The sequence below is a fragment of the Notamacropus eugenii genome, chromosome 5 (assembly GCF_028372415.1).
Source record: "Notamacropus eugenii isolate mMacEug1 chromosome 5, mMacEug1.pri_v2, whole genome shotgun sequence".
In the NCBI taxonomy this organism is placed as follows: Eukaryota; Metazoa; Chordata; class Mammalia; order Diprotodontia; family Macropodidae; genus Notamacropus; species Notamacropus eugenii.
The window spans coordinates 355,886,505-355,902,962 of NC_092876.1; the positions used below are offsets into that span (position 1 = coordinate 355,886,505).

At 38.8% G+C, this 16,458-nt stretch overlaps 1 protein-coding gene across 1 annotated transcript in view; it reads right to left on the reverse strand.

Annotated features, from left to right (window-relative positions):
* Nucleotides 1-16,458, reverse strand: part of C5H3orf52 (chromosome 5 C3orf52 homolog) — a 53,631-nt gene that overhangs the window by 20,424 nt on the left and 16,749 nt on the right. The window contains exons 3-4 of the mRNA XM_072614024.1: nucleotides 8,048-8,178; nucleotides 160-230 (exon numbers count right to left, since the gene is read on the reverse strand). Of these exons, the coding sequence (XP_072470125.1) occupies nucleotides 160-230; nucleotides 8,048-8,178 (202 nt within the window). The remainder of the gene's footprint in view (nucleotides 1-159; nucleotides 231-8,047; nucleotides 8,179-16,458) is intronic.

Genomic DNA, 16,458 nt, shown 5'->3' on the forward strand with positions numbered 1-16,458 from the left:
GTTGGTTAAATGACTTGCCTAAGGTCACACAACCAACACGTATCAGAAAAAGGTAGGTCTTCCTGACTCCAAGGCCAGGTCTCTATCTACTATGCCACCATATCTTTACAGAAAGGTATTATGAACCCAAAATTTCTAAAGACTGTTCCACATTCTTACCTGGAGTCATCTACTTCAACTGAAACAAAATATCGGCTCAGAGCTGGAGATGAACTGTATATACTTGTGAGCTGTGGAGGAAAGAGAAAGGATAGATTATTTACTCCTCCTAAAACATAAAACTATTTCTTCCAAAAGAAATTCTCAGGGGAGGAGCCAAGATGGTGGAATAGAAAGACACATATGCTAGCTCTGAACCCACAGCCCATAAAATATCTGTAAAGAAGAACTCCCAACAAATTCTGGAGCAGCAGAAGCCACAGAACAATGGAGCAGAGGAGACTTCTGTTACAGAGAGCCCTGAAAAACTGACCCGAAGGGTCCCTCGTGCACCAGACCCTGAGCAGAGCCCAGTCCTGCCTTGGCCGTGCGGCACCAAGAGGAGCAGATCCCAGAAGGCTTCAGGGACAGAATCTCCAGTGGCCGCACAGGTCCCTCCACCCACAGGTGACAAGGGTTGGTGAGAGGGTCTCTTTGGCTGGTCAAGAGGCGAGTGGGGTGTCCCCATAACTCAGGCCCCCTTGGGAGGCAGCAGCAGAGGCAGCAGCAGACAAGGCCTCCCAAAGCAGACAGGAGTTTGGATGCATTGCTGAAGGTCTCCTCGTAAAACCCCTGAGGGAACTGAGCCCTGTGTGGTGGCCCTGCCCCCACCCCAGCACCTGAACTTAATCTCACACTGAATAGCAACCCTGCCCCTGCCCAAAGCCCTGAGGCTGGGAAGCAGCATTTGAATCTCAGACCCCAAGAGCTGGCTGGGCAGATCTGGAGGCATGGTGGGTGTGGAAAGAAAACTCAGAAGTCAAGTCACTGGCTGGGAAAATGCCCAGAAAAGGGAAAAAAAATAAGACCATAGAAGGTTACTTTCTTAGTGAACAGATAATTCCTCCCTTCCTTTGTGATGAGGAAGAACAATGCTTACCATCAGGGAAAGACATAGAAGTCAAGGCTTCTATATCCCACACATCCAAAATAAATACACCATGGGCTCAGGCCATGGAAGAGCTCAAAAAGGATTTTGAAAATCAAGTAAGAGAGGTGGAGGAAAAACTGAGAAGAGAAATGAGAGAGAGGCAAGAAAAGCATGAAAAGTAGGTCAACACCTTGCTAAAGGACACCCAAAAAAATGCTGAAGAAAGTAACACCTTGAAAAATAGGCTAACTCAATTGGCAAAAGAGGTTCAAAAAGCCAATGAGGAGAAGAATGCTTTCAACAGCAGAATTAGCCAAATGGAAAAGGAGGTTCAAAAGCTCACTGAAGAAAATAGTTCTTTCAAAATTAAAATGGAACAGATGGAGGCCAATAACTTTATGAGAAACCAAGAAATCACAAAACAAAACCAAAAGAATGAAAAAATAGAAGATAAAGTGAAATATCTCATTGGAAAAACAACTGACCTGGAAAATAGATCCAGGAGAGACAATTTAAAAGTTATGGGACTACCTGAAAGCCATGATCAAAAAAAGAGCCTAGACATCATCTTTCATGAAGTTATCAAGGAAAACTGCCCTGAGATTCTAGAACCAGAGGGCAAAATAAGTATTCAAGGAATCCACAGATCACCGCCTGAAAGAGATTCAAAAAGAGAAATTCCTAGGGACATTGTGGCCAAATTCCAGAGTTCCCTGGACAAGGAGAAAATATTGCAAGCAGCTAGAAAGAAACAATTCAAGTATTGTGGAAATACAATCAATCAGGATAACACAAGATCTAGCAGCTTCTACATTAAGGGATCCAAAGGCATAGAATATGATATTCCCAGAAGACAAAGGAACTAGGACTAAAACCAAGAATCACCTACCCAGCAAAACTGAGTATAATACTTCAGGGGGAAAAATGGTCTTTCAATGAAATTGGGGACTTTCAAGCATTCTTGATGAAAAGACCAGAGCTGAAAAGAAAATTTGATTTTCAAACACAAGAATCAAGAGAAGCATGAAAAGGTAAATAGCAAAGAGAAGTCATAAGGGACATACTAAAGTTGAACTGTTTACATTCCCACATGGAAAGAAAATATTTGTAACTCTTGAAACTTTTCAGTATCTGGGCAGTGGGTGGGATTACACACACACACACACACACACACACACACACACACACAGAGCACAGAGTGAATGGAATAGGATGGGATCATATCTATAAAAAATGAAATTAAGCAGTGATAGAGAAATATATTGGGAGGAGAAAGGGAGAAATGGAATGGGGCAAATTATCTCTCATAAAAGAGGCAAGCAAAAGATGTTTTAGTGGAGGGAAAAAGAGGGGAGGTGAGAGAAAAACATGAAGTTTACTCTCATCACATTCCACTAAAGGAAGGAATAAAATGCACACTCATTTTGGTATGAAAACCTATCTTACAATACAGGAAAGTGGGAGAGAAGGCGTTAAGCAGGGTAGGGGGGATGATGGAAGGGAGGGCAATGGGAGGAGGGAGCAATTTGAAGTCAACACTCTTGGGGAGGGACAGGATCAAAAGAGAGAATAGAAGCAATGGGGGGCAGGATAGGATGGAGCAAATATAGTCTTACAGAACACGACTATTATGGAAGTCATTGGCAAAACTACACAGATATGGCCTATATTGAATTGCTTGCCTTCCAAAGGGAATGGGTAGGGAGGGACGGATGAAGAGAAGTTGGAACTCAAAGTTTTAGGAACAACTGCTGAGTATTGTTCTTGCATACAACTAGGAAATAAGAAATACAGGCAATGGGGTATAGAAAGTTACCTGGCCCTACAGGACAAAAGAGAAGATGGGGACAAGGGAAGGGAGGGATGATAGAAGAGAGGGCAGATTGGTGATCGGGGTAATTAGAATGCTTGGTGTTTTGGGGTGGGGGGAGGGGACAAATAGGGAGAAAATTTGGAACCCAAAATTTTGTGAAAATGAATGTTAGAAGTTAAATAAATTAATTTTAAAAAAAAAGAAATTCTCCTTTAGTTATGTATCATCATATTTGTAAGCTGGGTGATACAGTGGACAGAGCAATGGATCTGAGGTCAAGAAGACCCACATTCAAATCCAGTATCAGACATTTAACAGTTTGACTCTGGGCAAGTCACTTAAACTTTCTCTGCTTTAGCTTCCTCATCTGTAAAGATAGGGATAATAATAATAGCTCTTACTTTTTGCAAACTTTACAGCACTACACAAATGCTAATATTGCTATATTGTTGTTATTAATATTATATAAAGTCAGAGAAAGGGAAAGATGTGATCCAAAAAGCAATTTTTAAAAAAATTCATTTCCTGCTGAATCCAACATGACCTCCTTTATACAGCACAATGACATCTTATCAGCTTAGTAGTGTTGTTGATTAGACTTGAGAGCATCCCATGACCACAGGAAAAATAGAAATTTAGAGATAGGATGGAAAGTCACAAAAGGGTAGTGATACAGATAACAACAGACTTCAGTCTCCCTCACTCCCTAATCCACCATATAGAACCTGAGTCACACTGCTTCTCTGGGGCCAGAAAAGGAGACAAGCCTTTTGATCAAACAATATTTTTCACTCTATTGGAAAATTCCCTAAAATTTGAAGGAAAGGAGCTACATTAATTATATTTCTATCTCTTTAGCACCAGAGCATTTTCAGATCACTACTTTAAAAAAAAAATGAGTTTAGTGTTTTTCAATACTTGTGGCAAAAACATTTACATTTTATTTGGTCTAAATTTGCACATAAGCCCTTCCTGGTTGGTTCCTGGATCCAGTCTAAGCATTCCCTTAAACCCTGCACTTACTATATGGCTATTCCCAAGCTTCTCCTGAATAGTTTCTGCCTCCAAGACATAAGTAGACCCATAGCCAAACTCTGGGAGCAATCATGATGAGACCAGCTTATGTTTATCTGGCCCTCTAAAGTACATTTCTATACAGTCAGTCTTTTCTCCATGAGCGACCAGGTTAGTTCCCAGACTTGGCTCAGCCTGCATCCACATCTCTGAGCTTTTTCTGGAATCATCATCCTAGCATCCATAGATGTGCCTGTGGTTGAGATAGGGATACCTGGATGGGATGGCCTTTATCACTGCATGCTGTAGACTCTGCTACTCCATGAGAGCATTGAAGAAACTACTAGGGGAAAGAGAAGAATCTGCCTCATTCTCCATCCCCAGTCTAATATAGAATATCATGGGACATTCCACTAACTCCCCAGAATAAGAGATCATCACAGTACCTGGAGTTATTAAACTTCTTTAGCTGTCATATTTGTAGCTGAAATTTAAGCATATTGGTATCTTGGAAGGGGAGTAGTTGATAAACAGACATATGGGATAGGGATAGGGACTAAATGTATGATTTCATTGATAGAGGGAACTCCCAAGTAAGGAAACTCTCTCTACCAATGAAGACTGGCAACTTTTCTGAAACTTATAGTACTAGGAAGTTGCCCAAAACACCTAAAAGTTAAATGATTTCCCCAGGGCCACACAGTTAGTACATATGTCAGAGACAGTCCTTAAATCCAGCTGTCACTGGCTTTGAGGCCAGCTCTCTAATATACAATGCCAGCTCTCAAATATATACACGTATATGTGGAAATCAAAACTCTCTCAGTTACCTAACCAAGAGTGTGAAGCAAGGAAATTAATTACTCACTCTGACTCAAAGGATAATTAGAAAACAACCCCAGGACTCTGGTTATCAGAAATTACATCACCAGCTTTATAGTCAAGGCAGAAACAGGTTGGACTTTGCCTTAATACAGGGAGCACAAAGAACTGGAAGGGAAATTAAGCTGAACTAATTTTTTGATGCCTTATCTTTAAAATGGTGTATGTATCTGATTGAATGTTAAGAATAGTGTCCAAAATGATATAAGAATCTTAGATCAAATCACTAGTAGTAGAGGGAAGAAAAACCTGGCAGGTAACTGGGAGAAAGGTAAGGAATATTGTGTTTTGCAATATATGTCAAACCAGGAAGGGGATACTTCCCACATTCCCCTCAAACTCCCATTAATCATCTATCTCCAAGAATATCTAGAAACTAGCATAAGAAGGAAAAGATGGTAACAGAAGAAAAAACCAAGACTTACTTGGAACTATGCCCAAAGGGCTATAAAACTGTGCATAGCCTTTGACCCAGTAATTCTGATACAACTAGGTCTGTATCCTATATCCCAAGGAGATGAAAGAAAGAAGGGAAGGAAGGAAGGAAGGAAGGAAGGAAGGAAGGAAGGAAGGAAGGAAGGAAGGAAGGAAGGAAGGAAGGAAGGAAGGATGGAAGGAAGGAAGGAAGGAAGGAAGGAAGGAAGGAAGGAAGGAAGGAAGGAAGGGAGGGAGGGAGGGAGGGAGGAAGGAAGAAAGGGAGGGAGAAGAAGCAGCTATATATATATGAAACCATTTATAGCAGCTCTTTTTGTGTAGCAAAGAATTGAAAATTGAGGGGATGCCCAACAACTGGGGAATGGCTGAACATACTGTGGTACATGAATATAATGGAATACTATTGTGCTATAAGCAGGATAATCTCAGAAAAACCTGGAAGTACTTACAAAGGAAGTGAGTAGAACCAGAAGCGTGCCCACAGTAACAGCAATATTAGATGGTGATCGGCTATGAATGACCTAGCTATTCTCAGCAATAGAATGATCCAAGAGAGTTCCAAAGGACTTAGAGTAAAAAAATGCTATCTACCTCCAGAGAAAGAGCTGATGGAGTGAAAATGCAGAATGATGCAAACTTTTTTTTAAACTTTAGTTTTTTTGGTTTTTTGGGAGGAGAGGGGGCCCAGGTTTTCTTTCACAACATGACTAATATGAAAATATAATTTCCATGACTGCAAATATACACCCTATATCAAACTACTTGCCTTTTCAATGAGGGAGAATAAGGAGAGAGGGAGAAAATTTGAAACTCAATTTTTTTCTTAAATGAGTGTTAAAAATTGTTTTTATAAGTAATTGGGGAAAAAAATTTGAAAGAAAAAAAAACAGAATCATAGTTAAAAGCTGGAAGGGCCTTCAGAAGTCATCTGGTACAACTCCCTTCATTTTACATAAGAGCAATGTGAGACCTATTGAGGTAAAATAACTAGTCCAGCATCACTCAGTTAGTAAGTGGCAGAGCCAAGATTTGAACTCATTCATTGCTGCCTCTCCACCCCTGACCCCAAATCTAGGGAGCTTCTACCAATTTTCTATTCCTTTCACCTCTTAGGCTGGGACTATAAAGATTTCCTTAGACATTCAGAAAGGTAAACAAGGTCAAGTTCCCTTCTGTGCTCCTGTTTCACTATTGGTATGAAGGGAAATGTCCCTGGGCCTCAGCTTCCTTTTCTTTTCCCATTTATAAACTAGGAATGATGATATGCCCCACCCATCCCCATCACAGGGATGTGATGGCAATAAATGAACTGTTCCCATGGCAGTGCCAGCTCTCTGGATCAATGAGATAAGGTATGACACATCTTCACATTCCTTTTGCCTTTAACCTGGAGTTATCAGTCTGAGGCAATTTACTCTTAGAAGGTAAATACTATGGGTGTGTCTCTGAATTCAGTTTCTACCAAGACTTTTCAGATAATAGAAGCTTAAACTAAAAGAGTTAACAACAGACAAATGACAAGGAGTATTTTATAGTGAATACTATTAACAGGAAATATAAAAAAAGAGAAAGAAAAACAAATCACCCAAAGAGACAAACATTACCACAAAAGGAGACACAAAATGTCTTCCTTAGGAGCACAAAGGGGTTGTCTATAGGCTAATCTGAAAGAAATCACTCTCTAGGAAGCCTCACATGGAGTCAAATGGAAGTGAAATGATAATTCAATCTTACTACATTCTCAAATCTAGCCCAGTTTTTGTTTAACTTCTTAAGTGACTACTCAGGAGTGGATACTGGCCAAAACTATAACTTTCAGGAAGAATCTATTCTTATAGAGATGATGTAGATACCTGCTAGAATTCTGGAAATTCCCCATCTTAAGAGGACTAAATCAATGTCAGTTTTGATGTTAGGTTAGATCAGGGGTAGGGAACCTACAACCTCCAGGTCACATGTGGCCCTCTAGGTCCTCAAGTGCATCCCTTGGATTTGCTCTGTAAAACTTGGACTCAGTCAAAAGATGTGCACAAGGCCTGGAAGACCACATGTGGCCTCAAGACTGTAGATTCCCCACTCCTGGGTTAGATCAAAATATCAAAAATTTCAAATTATTATCAAGGAAGAAAAATAATTGGATTGTAGTCTAAAATCAAATATGGCTCCTCACTGAATTCTGCATAATTATAATAACCAAACCTGGCTATATCTCCAGCCTCCTTTTTTCGCAGAGATGGTGGGGTTCATGGACAGGAAAAATCACAAATACCATCAGATTCAGTTCCTATGTTACTTAATTTTGTTGAAAGTGATTTTTTTTCTTCTTTTAATCTTTATTACAAGGGATGGCTTGCTGAGTAAGGAAGGGGAGGGTGATATATAAACAAAAAATATCAATACACTTTATAAAAATCTGATTTCCTTCAGATCTTTAGACCTAGGAATTTTCTGGAATTAGTCCAGAAATAGCAAGGGTTCTCAAGAGAACAAATCTCAGGCCAGTCCAATACCAATTCCAATCCCAATCTATCAAGGCAATGTGATGCCAGTCTTGATGTATTTGGTTATATATCAATCACTTTTATTCACTATTCACCTAGTACTGAACAAAGGGAAAAGGAAAGAATGAAGAGAGATTATTGGGGAAATTCATTACAATAATGACAAACTTACTTAAAGAGGATTTTAAAATCTTCTAAACTTCTAAACTTTCATTTCTGCTCAAATCAAGGAAAAGTTCGAGACCAAAACCAATTTCATAGTTATGAAGTTATGGAGCTGCTCAATGTTAACTATTAACAGCTAAATTAGAGAATATGAAAAGGTACAATTACCCTTTTACTGAGCTCATTAGATAATGTGTCCTCTTCAATCATGCACTCTTCTGGAATCTTTAGTGTGACTAAGAATGTTATATTAGATGCTAATTCAAGTATTTCATTTTCATCTTCATCTCTGTAGCTTGCTAAATGAAAAAACAAAAAGGAAATCAATTCAAAATTGTCATTGAGAATAAATTAAAAGAACCTACATATATATATTCTAATGGCTATTGTAAAGAAGGAAAGTAAAGTATTGCATTATGATGAAGGAACACAAAGCAAGGCCACAGTTTGTACATAGTAAGAATAACTAGAAACACAGGTAACAGAAATAGGTTTAAATCACACAAATGAGCCTAAAGACCATCAGGAAGGCTCACCCATAAGTTCACTTTGTAAATGTTGAGCCTTATTCATGCTAATTCTCAGATACCCTCCACACAACAGATTCTGGGATGAAAGGCATAAATTCAGCTTAGCTAATGAATACCCACAGCATAGGCTGAGTTCAAAGTTGTCCAAAGGTAGGATGGCAAAACCAGGGTAGAGTCTCACGGGGCCAGGATAGGAGCACCTATATTTAAATGTTATGTGTCACTAATACACTGGAGATATGAGTTAGTCCAACCACTCTGAAACAGGATTTGCAACTTCACCCAAAAAGTCAATAAATTGTTCAAATCACTAAAGTTTAAGCCAATGACTACTAGTAGACTTTGATTTCCCAAACAATCAAAGAAAAAGGGAAATTGGAGAAAGATCCATATACACCAAACAAAAAAAAACAAAAAACAAAAAAAACCCAAATAAATAAAAAAAAAAAACCACCAAACACCTTTATAACAGTACTTTTTTGTTGCAGGAAGGAAATGGATGCCCATCAATGGTTAAACACATTATGGTATATGAAGGTAATGGAATATTACTGTGTCACAAGAATATAAAAGAGGTGGATTCAGAGAAACATGAGAAGATACCAGAGCAAAGTAAACTGAACCAGAAAAATAATCTACACAATAACTACATTGTAAAGAAAAAAATAGGGCAGCTAGGTGGCACAGTGGATAGCCAGGAAGACTCATCTTCCTGAGTTAAAACCTGACTCAGACACTTACTAGCTGTATGACTCTCACCAACTGTTCCTCAGTTCCTCGTCTATAAAATGAGCTGGAGAAGGAAATGGCAAATTACTCTAGTACCTTTGCCAAGAAAACCCCAAGTAGGGTCACAGAAGGTCAGACACAACTGAAACTTTAACAACAATAAAAAAACCAACTTTGATAGAATTAAGAACTCTCATCAATTCAGTAAACCATCATGACTCTGTAAGACTGATAATACACAAATCATACTTCTCACACGTTAACAGAGAAGTGAGGGATTAAAAGTGCAGAATGAGACAAACACTTTCTGACATACACATTTGCTAGAATATGCTTGTAACAAAAAAAAAGGCTTTTAAGGATTTTTTTTTCCTGTTTTGTTTTTTACTTAGGGCAGCAAAGCCATGAGGGGAAAGAATAGTAATAGTGATTAAAAATTTTTTAAAAAGAATCTTAAACATTTGTAAATATATATAGTAGAGAGAAGAAAGTTCTGAAAGTGACAGGGACAGGCAGAATAATATAGGAATTAGAGTGGACAAATTATTATATATACATAAAACAAGTTGCATATAATTCAGTTTCACAATTTCACATGCAATGTTCTTTTCTGTTGTTTGCATATGGAAATGATCATATTTGTTCAAGGCTGTCTACATTTATCATAAAAAAATTAATGTTATATGACTCACTTTGGTATCATTAGGGAGTCAGGACAAAGAAGTTACTTTGACCAACAAAATTAAAACAAGAATGTAGGTGGAAGGCTGTTTTATAAAATCTGTCTACTCCACTTCATCCCCCAACGCATCTTTAAAAATCCAGAGGGTTGTTTTGTTTTTTCTTTTTTGAAACCAGTCTTTACCTTGGATTGATATCTAGAATTAGAATGTTGACAAAATGTTTGCCAAACAGAAAACAGACTTTGAACTTGGCCTCTGGCTCAGCAGTGTTTAGGAATGATATTCTTGTAGACAATGAGTTTTGTGTTTCTACTTATGTTCTAATGAGCTCTTGCAATTATTTAATTGCTTTTTAATCTGTTCAATTTAAAGGAAAAACAAAGCTTGAATCTGAGAGCTGCCACTGTGGTTGAACAACCAGTTATTCACCCTTAGCTCAATGCTACCCCAGTGGAAAAGGGTACTATGGGTTACTTTCCCTTGGACAATGGAAAATAAAGATTTAGTAGGAACTCAGCTCCTGCTTATTGGTGACCCCTGGGTTCATCTCCAGTCATCCTGATGAATATCTGGTCACTGGATTCAGATGGCTCCAGAGAAGTGAGACTGGTGACCTAGGACAGCCCTCCCTCAGTCAAAACAAAGTCAAGTGCAAGTCATGTCATCATTTCTCTGATGTCATGGTCTTCTTCAGCAATGAAGGATGAACACAACAACAACAGAGATGACCTCATTTAACAAAACCCAGTCATCATACCTGGCAATGATGCAGTGGCCACTGAAAATTCAAGTTGCCCATAGTAGAATAAACCATAAGGGCTAGTAAAGAAACCCAAAAGAATATTTTAATTCTTCCCTAGAAAAAAATGGCAAACAAGAGACATAAAAAGGAGGAATGATAACTTTGTACCTTTCTTGAATCACATTGCTCTAATAGGAAAAGCAACGAACATAGACTATGGGCACTATTCCAATGGATTTCAGTGAAAGGCAGTGTGATAGAATAGATGGCATGCTGAACTTGGAGTCAGGAAGGCTTGAGTTCCAATCCCATCTCTGACCCTACCTAGCTCTAAGATCTTGGGTAACTTCATCTCTCTGAAATTCAATCTTCTAGGCATTGGATTCAAGGACATTTAAGGTCCTTTCTACTTTTATATCTAGGAACCTCTAATCCTATGACCTTAAAGGTCAAATGCAGGCCCAAGGTTAAGGAGGAATCTCCAATAGGCCCTGATTATATGCCTTCCACACTGAATGGCCCACATATATATGACTTCATGTATTCATTCAGCAAATATTTATTAAATGTCTCCTATATGTTGGGAAATGTGCTAGACACCAGCTCAGAGAATACAACAAGTTGTAAGACATAGCCCCTGTCCTGGATGGACTCAAAATCTAGTAGGCAAGATAGATCACTTGCACAAAAAGATGTTCAGTGCTAAGTGCCCAAAGAATGTAATGGACAAATGACACAGTAATGAGAAGAAGAGGAAATGGGTGATTGAGAAAGATTTCATGGAGGAAAGGGGACCCTAAATAACAATGACAACGATGATGATGATGATGATGATGATGATGATGATGATGATGATGATGACGACGATGATAGTAACAGTAAAAAGGTAACTAGCATTTATATGTCACTTAAAGGTTTGCAAAGTGCCCTACTTAAATTACCTCATTTGATAAGATGGACCTTAGAGGAAAGCTAGGGTTTAAACAAGCTTAAACAAGCTGGGAGTGGAAAGGAGAGAGGAGGAGGGAATGGAGGGGAAATTACATTGCAGGAAGGAGAAAGTTTGTGCAAAGGTATAATGGCACCATTTCAAGACAAAAAAAAAAAAAGAGAGAGATCAGTTTGTCTAAAGTAAAGATTCTTAAAAAGACAGTAGGGGGAAATAAGATTGAAGACTTAGGTAGGGGTCAGACCAAGTAGCGTATCCTTCAGGCAATGAAGAAGCACTTACAATTCATGAGCAGCAAAATAAAATGTGCCAAGTGAGGTCTTAGGAAAATTACCTGGCAGGGACACGTAGAATGCATTGAAAGGGGGAAGAGATTAGAGGTAGAGATAGATGCCAGTTTGGAGCCCATTGCAAAAGTACAAACATGAGGTAATGAGAATCTCAACTAGTCTGCAGCAGAGATGGAAGAATAAGAATGGATGGGATGAACATTGCCAAGGAAGGAATAACAGGACTTGGCAATTGGCCAACACAGAGATGTTTAAAGAGGAGCCAAGGAAGACAAGAATGATGGCACCATGGACAGAAATTTAGAGGCAGAATTTTTAGAGTTGGAAGGAACCTTGGAGATCATCTAGATCATTTATTTTGTAGATGAAACTAATCTCTCAACAAGTTAGAGGATTTATTCATAGTTACTCAGCTGAGATCAGAACCCAAATCTCCATAGTTAATGGGAGTAAATAAGGTGATGGAAGAAGAATAGGTTTGGGAGGAAAAGATGATGAATCTGGTTTTGCACATGTTTATTTTTCTGTAGTGATGGGACACTGAAGCTAAGATGTTTTGCGTAAAATTGGAGATTGGGAATTGAAGTGCTTGGGAGCTAGACAGGTGGTAGGTGAAGGATATAAGCATAGATGACATTTACGAGCAAAATAAGAGTGAAAAGAGCTGAAGGGAGAGTTTAGAAGAAGACCAGTGTTCTTGGTAGGTAGTTACCTACAGAGGAAACAACATTAGATCTGGAGTTAGAGGATCCAAGTTTAAATCTAGCCTCTGATGCTTACTATGGGTGTATAAGAGCCATTACCTATATTATCTCATTTGATCCTAACAATAACAACCACAAAATTAAAAAAATTATTATCCCCCATTTACAGATGAAGAAACTGAGACTGAGCGAGGTAATTGACCCAGGGTCATGGTGCTAGAAGGTACTGAATAAGGTATAAACTTCTTAACCTAACATTCATTGCCTTTCAACATCTCATTCCAACATACCTTTCCCAGCGTATCTCACATGGATCTTCTTCACATGCTGTACAATATCTACAAACTTGATGCTGGTGCTAATTTTGTGTACAGTCCCTTTTTTCTGTTTTTCCATGGATATATAAATGCTTATTTTATTGGTATTTGTTAAAATCAGAATTTTTAAAAATGATTATAAAAAGGATCATTTGCCCTCTCTTATTTTTATCCTACTCTCTCCTATCTCTGTTTGCTCTTTGTTCATGCCATTTCCCATGATTAGCATGAACCCTCACCATCATCACAGAGACACATAAAATATACACTGAAATCTTTACTTTCCTGGGATGACATATTTAGAGTTGGAAGGGACTCAAGAGACAATATATATCTAACACTTTATTTTACAAATAAGGAAACTGAGTCCCAGAGATCATATTAGTTATCCAAGGATCATCAAGGCCCAACTCAGGTTTCATTCATATCAGTTGGACTTAAGTTTTTAACTGGAATTCTGTTTTATTTGTACATATATTTATGAATATGCATATATGTGTGTGTGTGTATAAATATGTAAATATGCATGCATCTGTCCCAAAAGCAGTTTTAAGGCTAAAACTACACTAAGAGTTCTGAACTGGTATTAGTTATTTGAATATGCCATATGTCTTCCACTAGACTATAAACTTTTTCAGGGCAAAAACTGTGTCTTATTTCATCTTTATTCTGCAGCACTTATCAGCATGCCCTGTATATGACAGATGTTTCATAAATGTTTGCTGAATTGGAATTATAAAACTGTCCAAGTAACTGGACATGGTGGCACATGACTGCCCCCAAAGAGCCTGACACTGGTAGATTCTCTGAGCTCAGGAATTCTGAGCCACAATAGGATTAAGACAACAACATGTCCACATAGATCCAACACTGAGGATTGGAGGGCCACCAGGTTACCTAAGGAGGGGAAACTGGTCCAGATCAGTAAGCGTGGGTCAAAACTCCCATGCTAATCAACAGTGAGATCAAGTTCAAGAGACCCAAGGAGAATATGTTCTCCCCAACAATGCCTCACAGATTGCCCTATACAGTAGATGTTCAATAAATATTTGTTGAATGAAGGAAGGAAGGAATGGAGTAGTGAGAGGGGGGATAACTGATACAATAGTAGAGCACAGTCCAAGAGAAGTTGGGGTAGGGATTAGCCTTGGAAAGAAGACCCAGCTTCCTGCAACAGGTAGGAAAGAAGAAAGTTGCATAATATTATTGAATGGAGAGGATGGGTAAAAATCATTACTCATTTATATAGCACTAAGATTGACAAAGACCCTCAGAGAAAGACAACCTGATTCTCTGAGGTAATATGTTAGGCATGACTACAGAAACATCTACAATATGTGAGATATTGTGCTGGGGGCTATGGAAGCTCCAGAGATGTATAAGACCTGGTCCCTGTTATCCAGCATCTTAACCGTCTGCCATCAACCTCTGTCAACAGACTAGAATTTTTCCCATGACTCACCCTATACTAGGAATGTTAGACTTGTGAAACTTGTCTATGTACTAATAAAACATGACGTCATAAGCTATCTTCTGTGACTCACTCCCTCTTTAGGAAGAAAACAGGTCTATTCCTCATAGTATCATTTAACATGTTAAAAAATAAAATCCCCAAATCATGCTTTGGGGTGAGGAAGGGAGCACAATTTGGGATGTATGACATCATGAAATCATTTTTATTCAATATCTGCCTACACTTTAAATTATACAGTGTTAGTTCTCTGCAGTGACATGATCAGTTCTGTCCCTTATATAGACTGGGGAGGATTTTTTCTGAGGCAAGAAAACAATTGCCTCTTATGCAAAGTGGAGATAGGTTACACAGATGTTTCCCTAAATTGACTGAATATTCTAAAATAAATGGATCTTCCAAACAAGAGTCCAGTAAGACCCTCCAGGCACCATCCCAAGGCTTATCATGCTTCCTCTCTGTATTTTCTCATGCTTTTTATGAGTATCTGAAAGAAGATAGTCAAGTACCTCACATCTCTGCCTACTCCAATTTATCCTCTAAATGCTCCAAAGTAATTTTCTTAAAGCACAAATCTGACCATATTATTCTCATCATTCCCCCACTCAATAAACTTGAATGACTCTATGTTAAAAAATAAACTACTCTGATTGACATTTGAGGCTTTACAAAACTGTCCCCTTCCCTATCTTTCCAGTCTTCTTACATAGGATATTCCCAAAATCTTGGTACAGTATTACTTCAAACTTTAATTGCTGAAAACTACACTAATACTTTTGGAACACCTCGTACATTACTCACCTCCACCTGCTCTTGGATCCAACCATACTAGCCCACATGCCATTCTTCATGCATGGAGCTTTTCCTATAACCTCCAAATTGTTGCACAGACTCTCTCTGATGCCTGGAATGCTCTCCTTCCTCACCTCCAGCCTCTTAGAATTCCCTTCAGGTTGGGTTTGTCCTTCGTTTTTGAAAAAGACCATGACATCAGAGAAATGATGACATGACTTGCACTTAACCTTCCTTCAAAACTCAGCTCAAAGATCATCTTCTCCAGTTCCCCCAACTACTAATGCCTTCCCTTCTAGGAAAAAAGTATATATGCAGGCATGTGCTATTCAGTGTTTGGCAAGCAGCTCTCAAAGGATGGTGGGGTACTGGGGGGGGGGGCAGGGGGAAATGTGTGTGTGTGTGTGTGTGTGTGTGTGTGTGTGTGTATACAATACACTGTTAAGTTTAATCAGCATTATTAACATTTTCTCCATCACTTGTTTTAAGCTAGACAATCAACAAATCAATAAATCAAGTCCTGATCTGCAGCTGTGATTTTTGAAGTGTAAATGACTACACAGAAAATTTAAAGATTAGAACTCGTGGTTCAGCGCATCCCTATCTGTAGGGATCTTGTTCACCTATATATGCAGACATTGACTCTCCCATTAGAATGCAGGGTCCTTGGGGACAGGGACTGTTTTGGCTTTTGCTTTTTACTCCCAGCACTTAGCATAGTACTTGGTACAAAATGAAGACCAATGAGATCAGAAGGGTAATATACTGATTTGCAAGGGAACTGAATTTAAGTGAGGGAGAGCAGTACAGAATCACCAGCCTAGCTCTCTCCTCTGAAGTCATTGGAGCCCAGTAGCAAAACATAAGTCAAGATGATTGGTGATGTGTCAGAATGCAATAGGAGACCTTGGTCCTTTTAAGCGAAGATCTTTCCCAGGTCTCAGTTTATTTGACACGCATTGGTGTCACTCACCCGTTCAGTAATTAAAGGCTAGGGTAGAATTGAGACAAAAGAGGGCCTCATTTGCTTTCCCAAAAGAATAAATCTGGGAGGGGAAGACCCTTAGAGTTTCTGGCCAGAACAGAAAACAATTGTTATTTGACCTACTCTGAGCCATCCAAACAGTAAACAAGTGAGGTTTGGGCTGGAACCTATTATTGGCCAATTAGTGAGAACCACAATGATTTGGATTTCAAGGCATGGTAGTAGCTCCATTTGAATCACAATGGGCTCTTTCAAAGCCTGTTTTTTCCTAGCCGTATTTCAAGAAATCATAAATGAAACTCCATGAGGCAAACGAGTACATAGTAAACATTTTTTATAAAATGCTTATTGATTGGTTGAAGTGCATCATGATTCCTAGGGACAGTC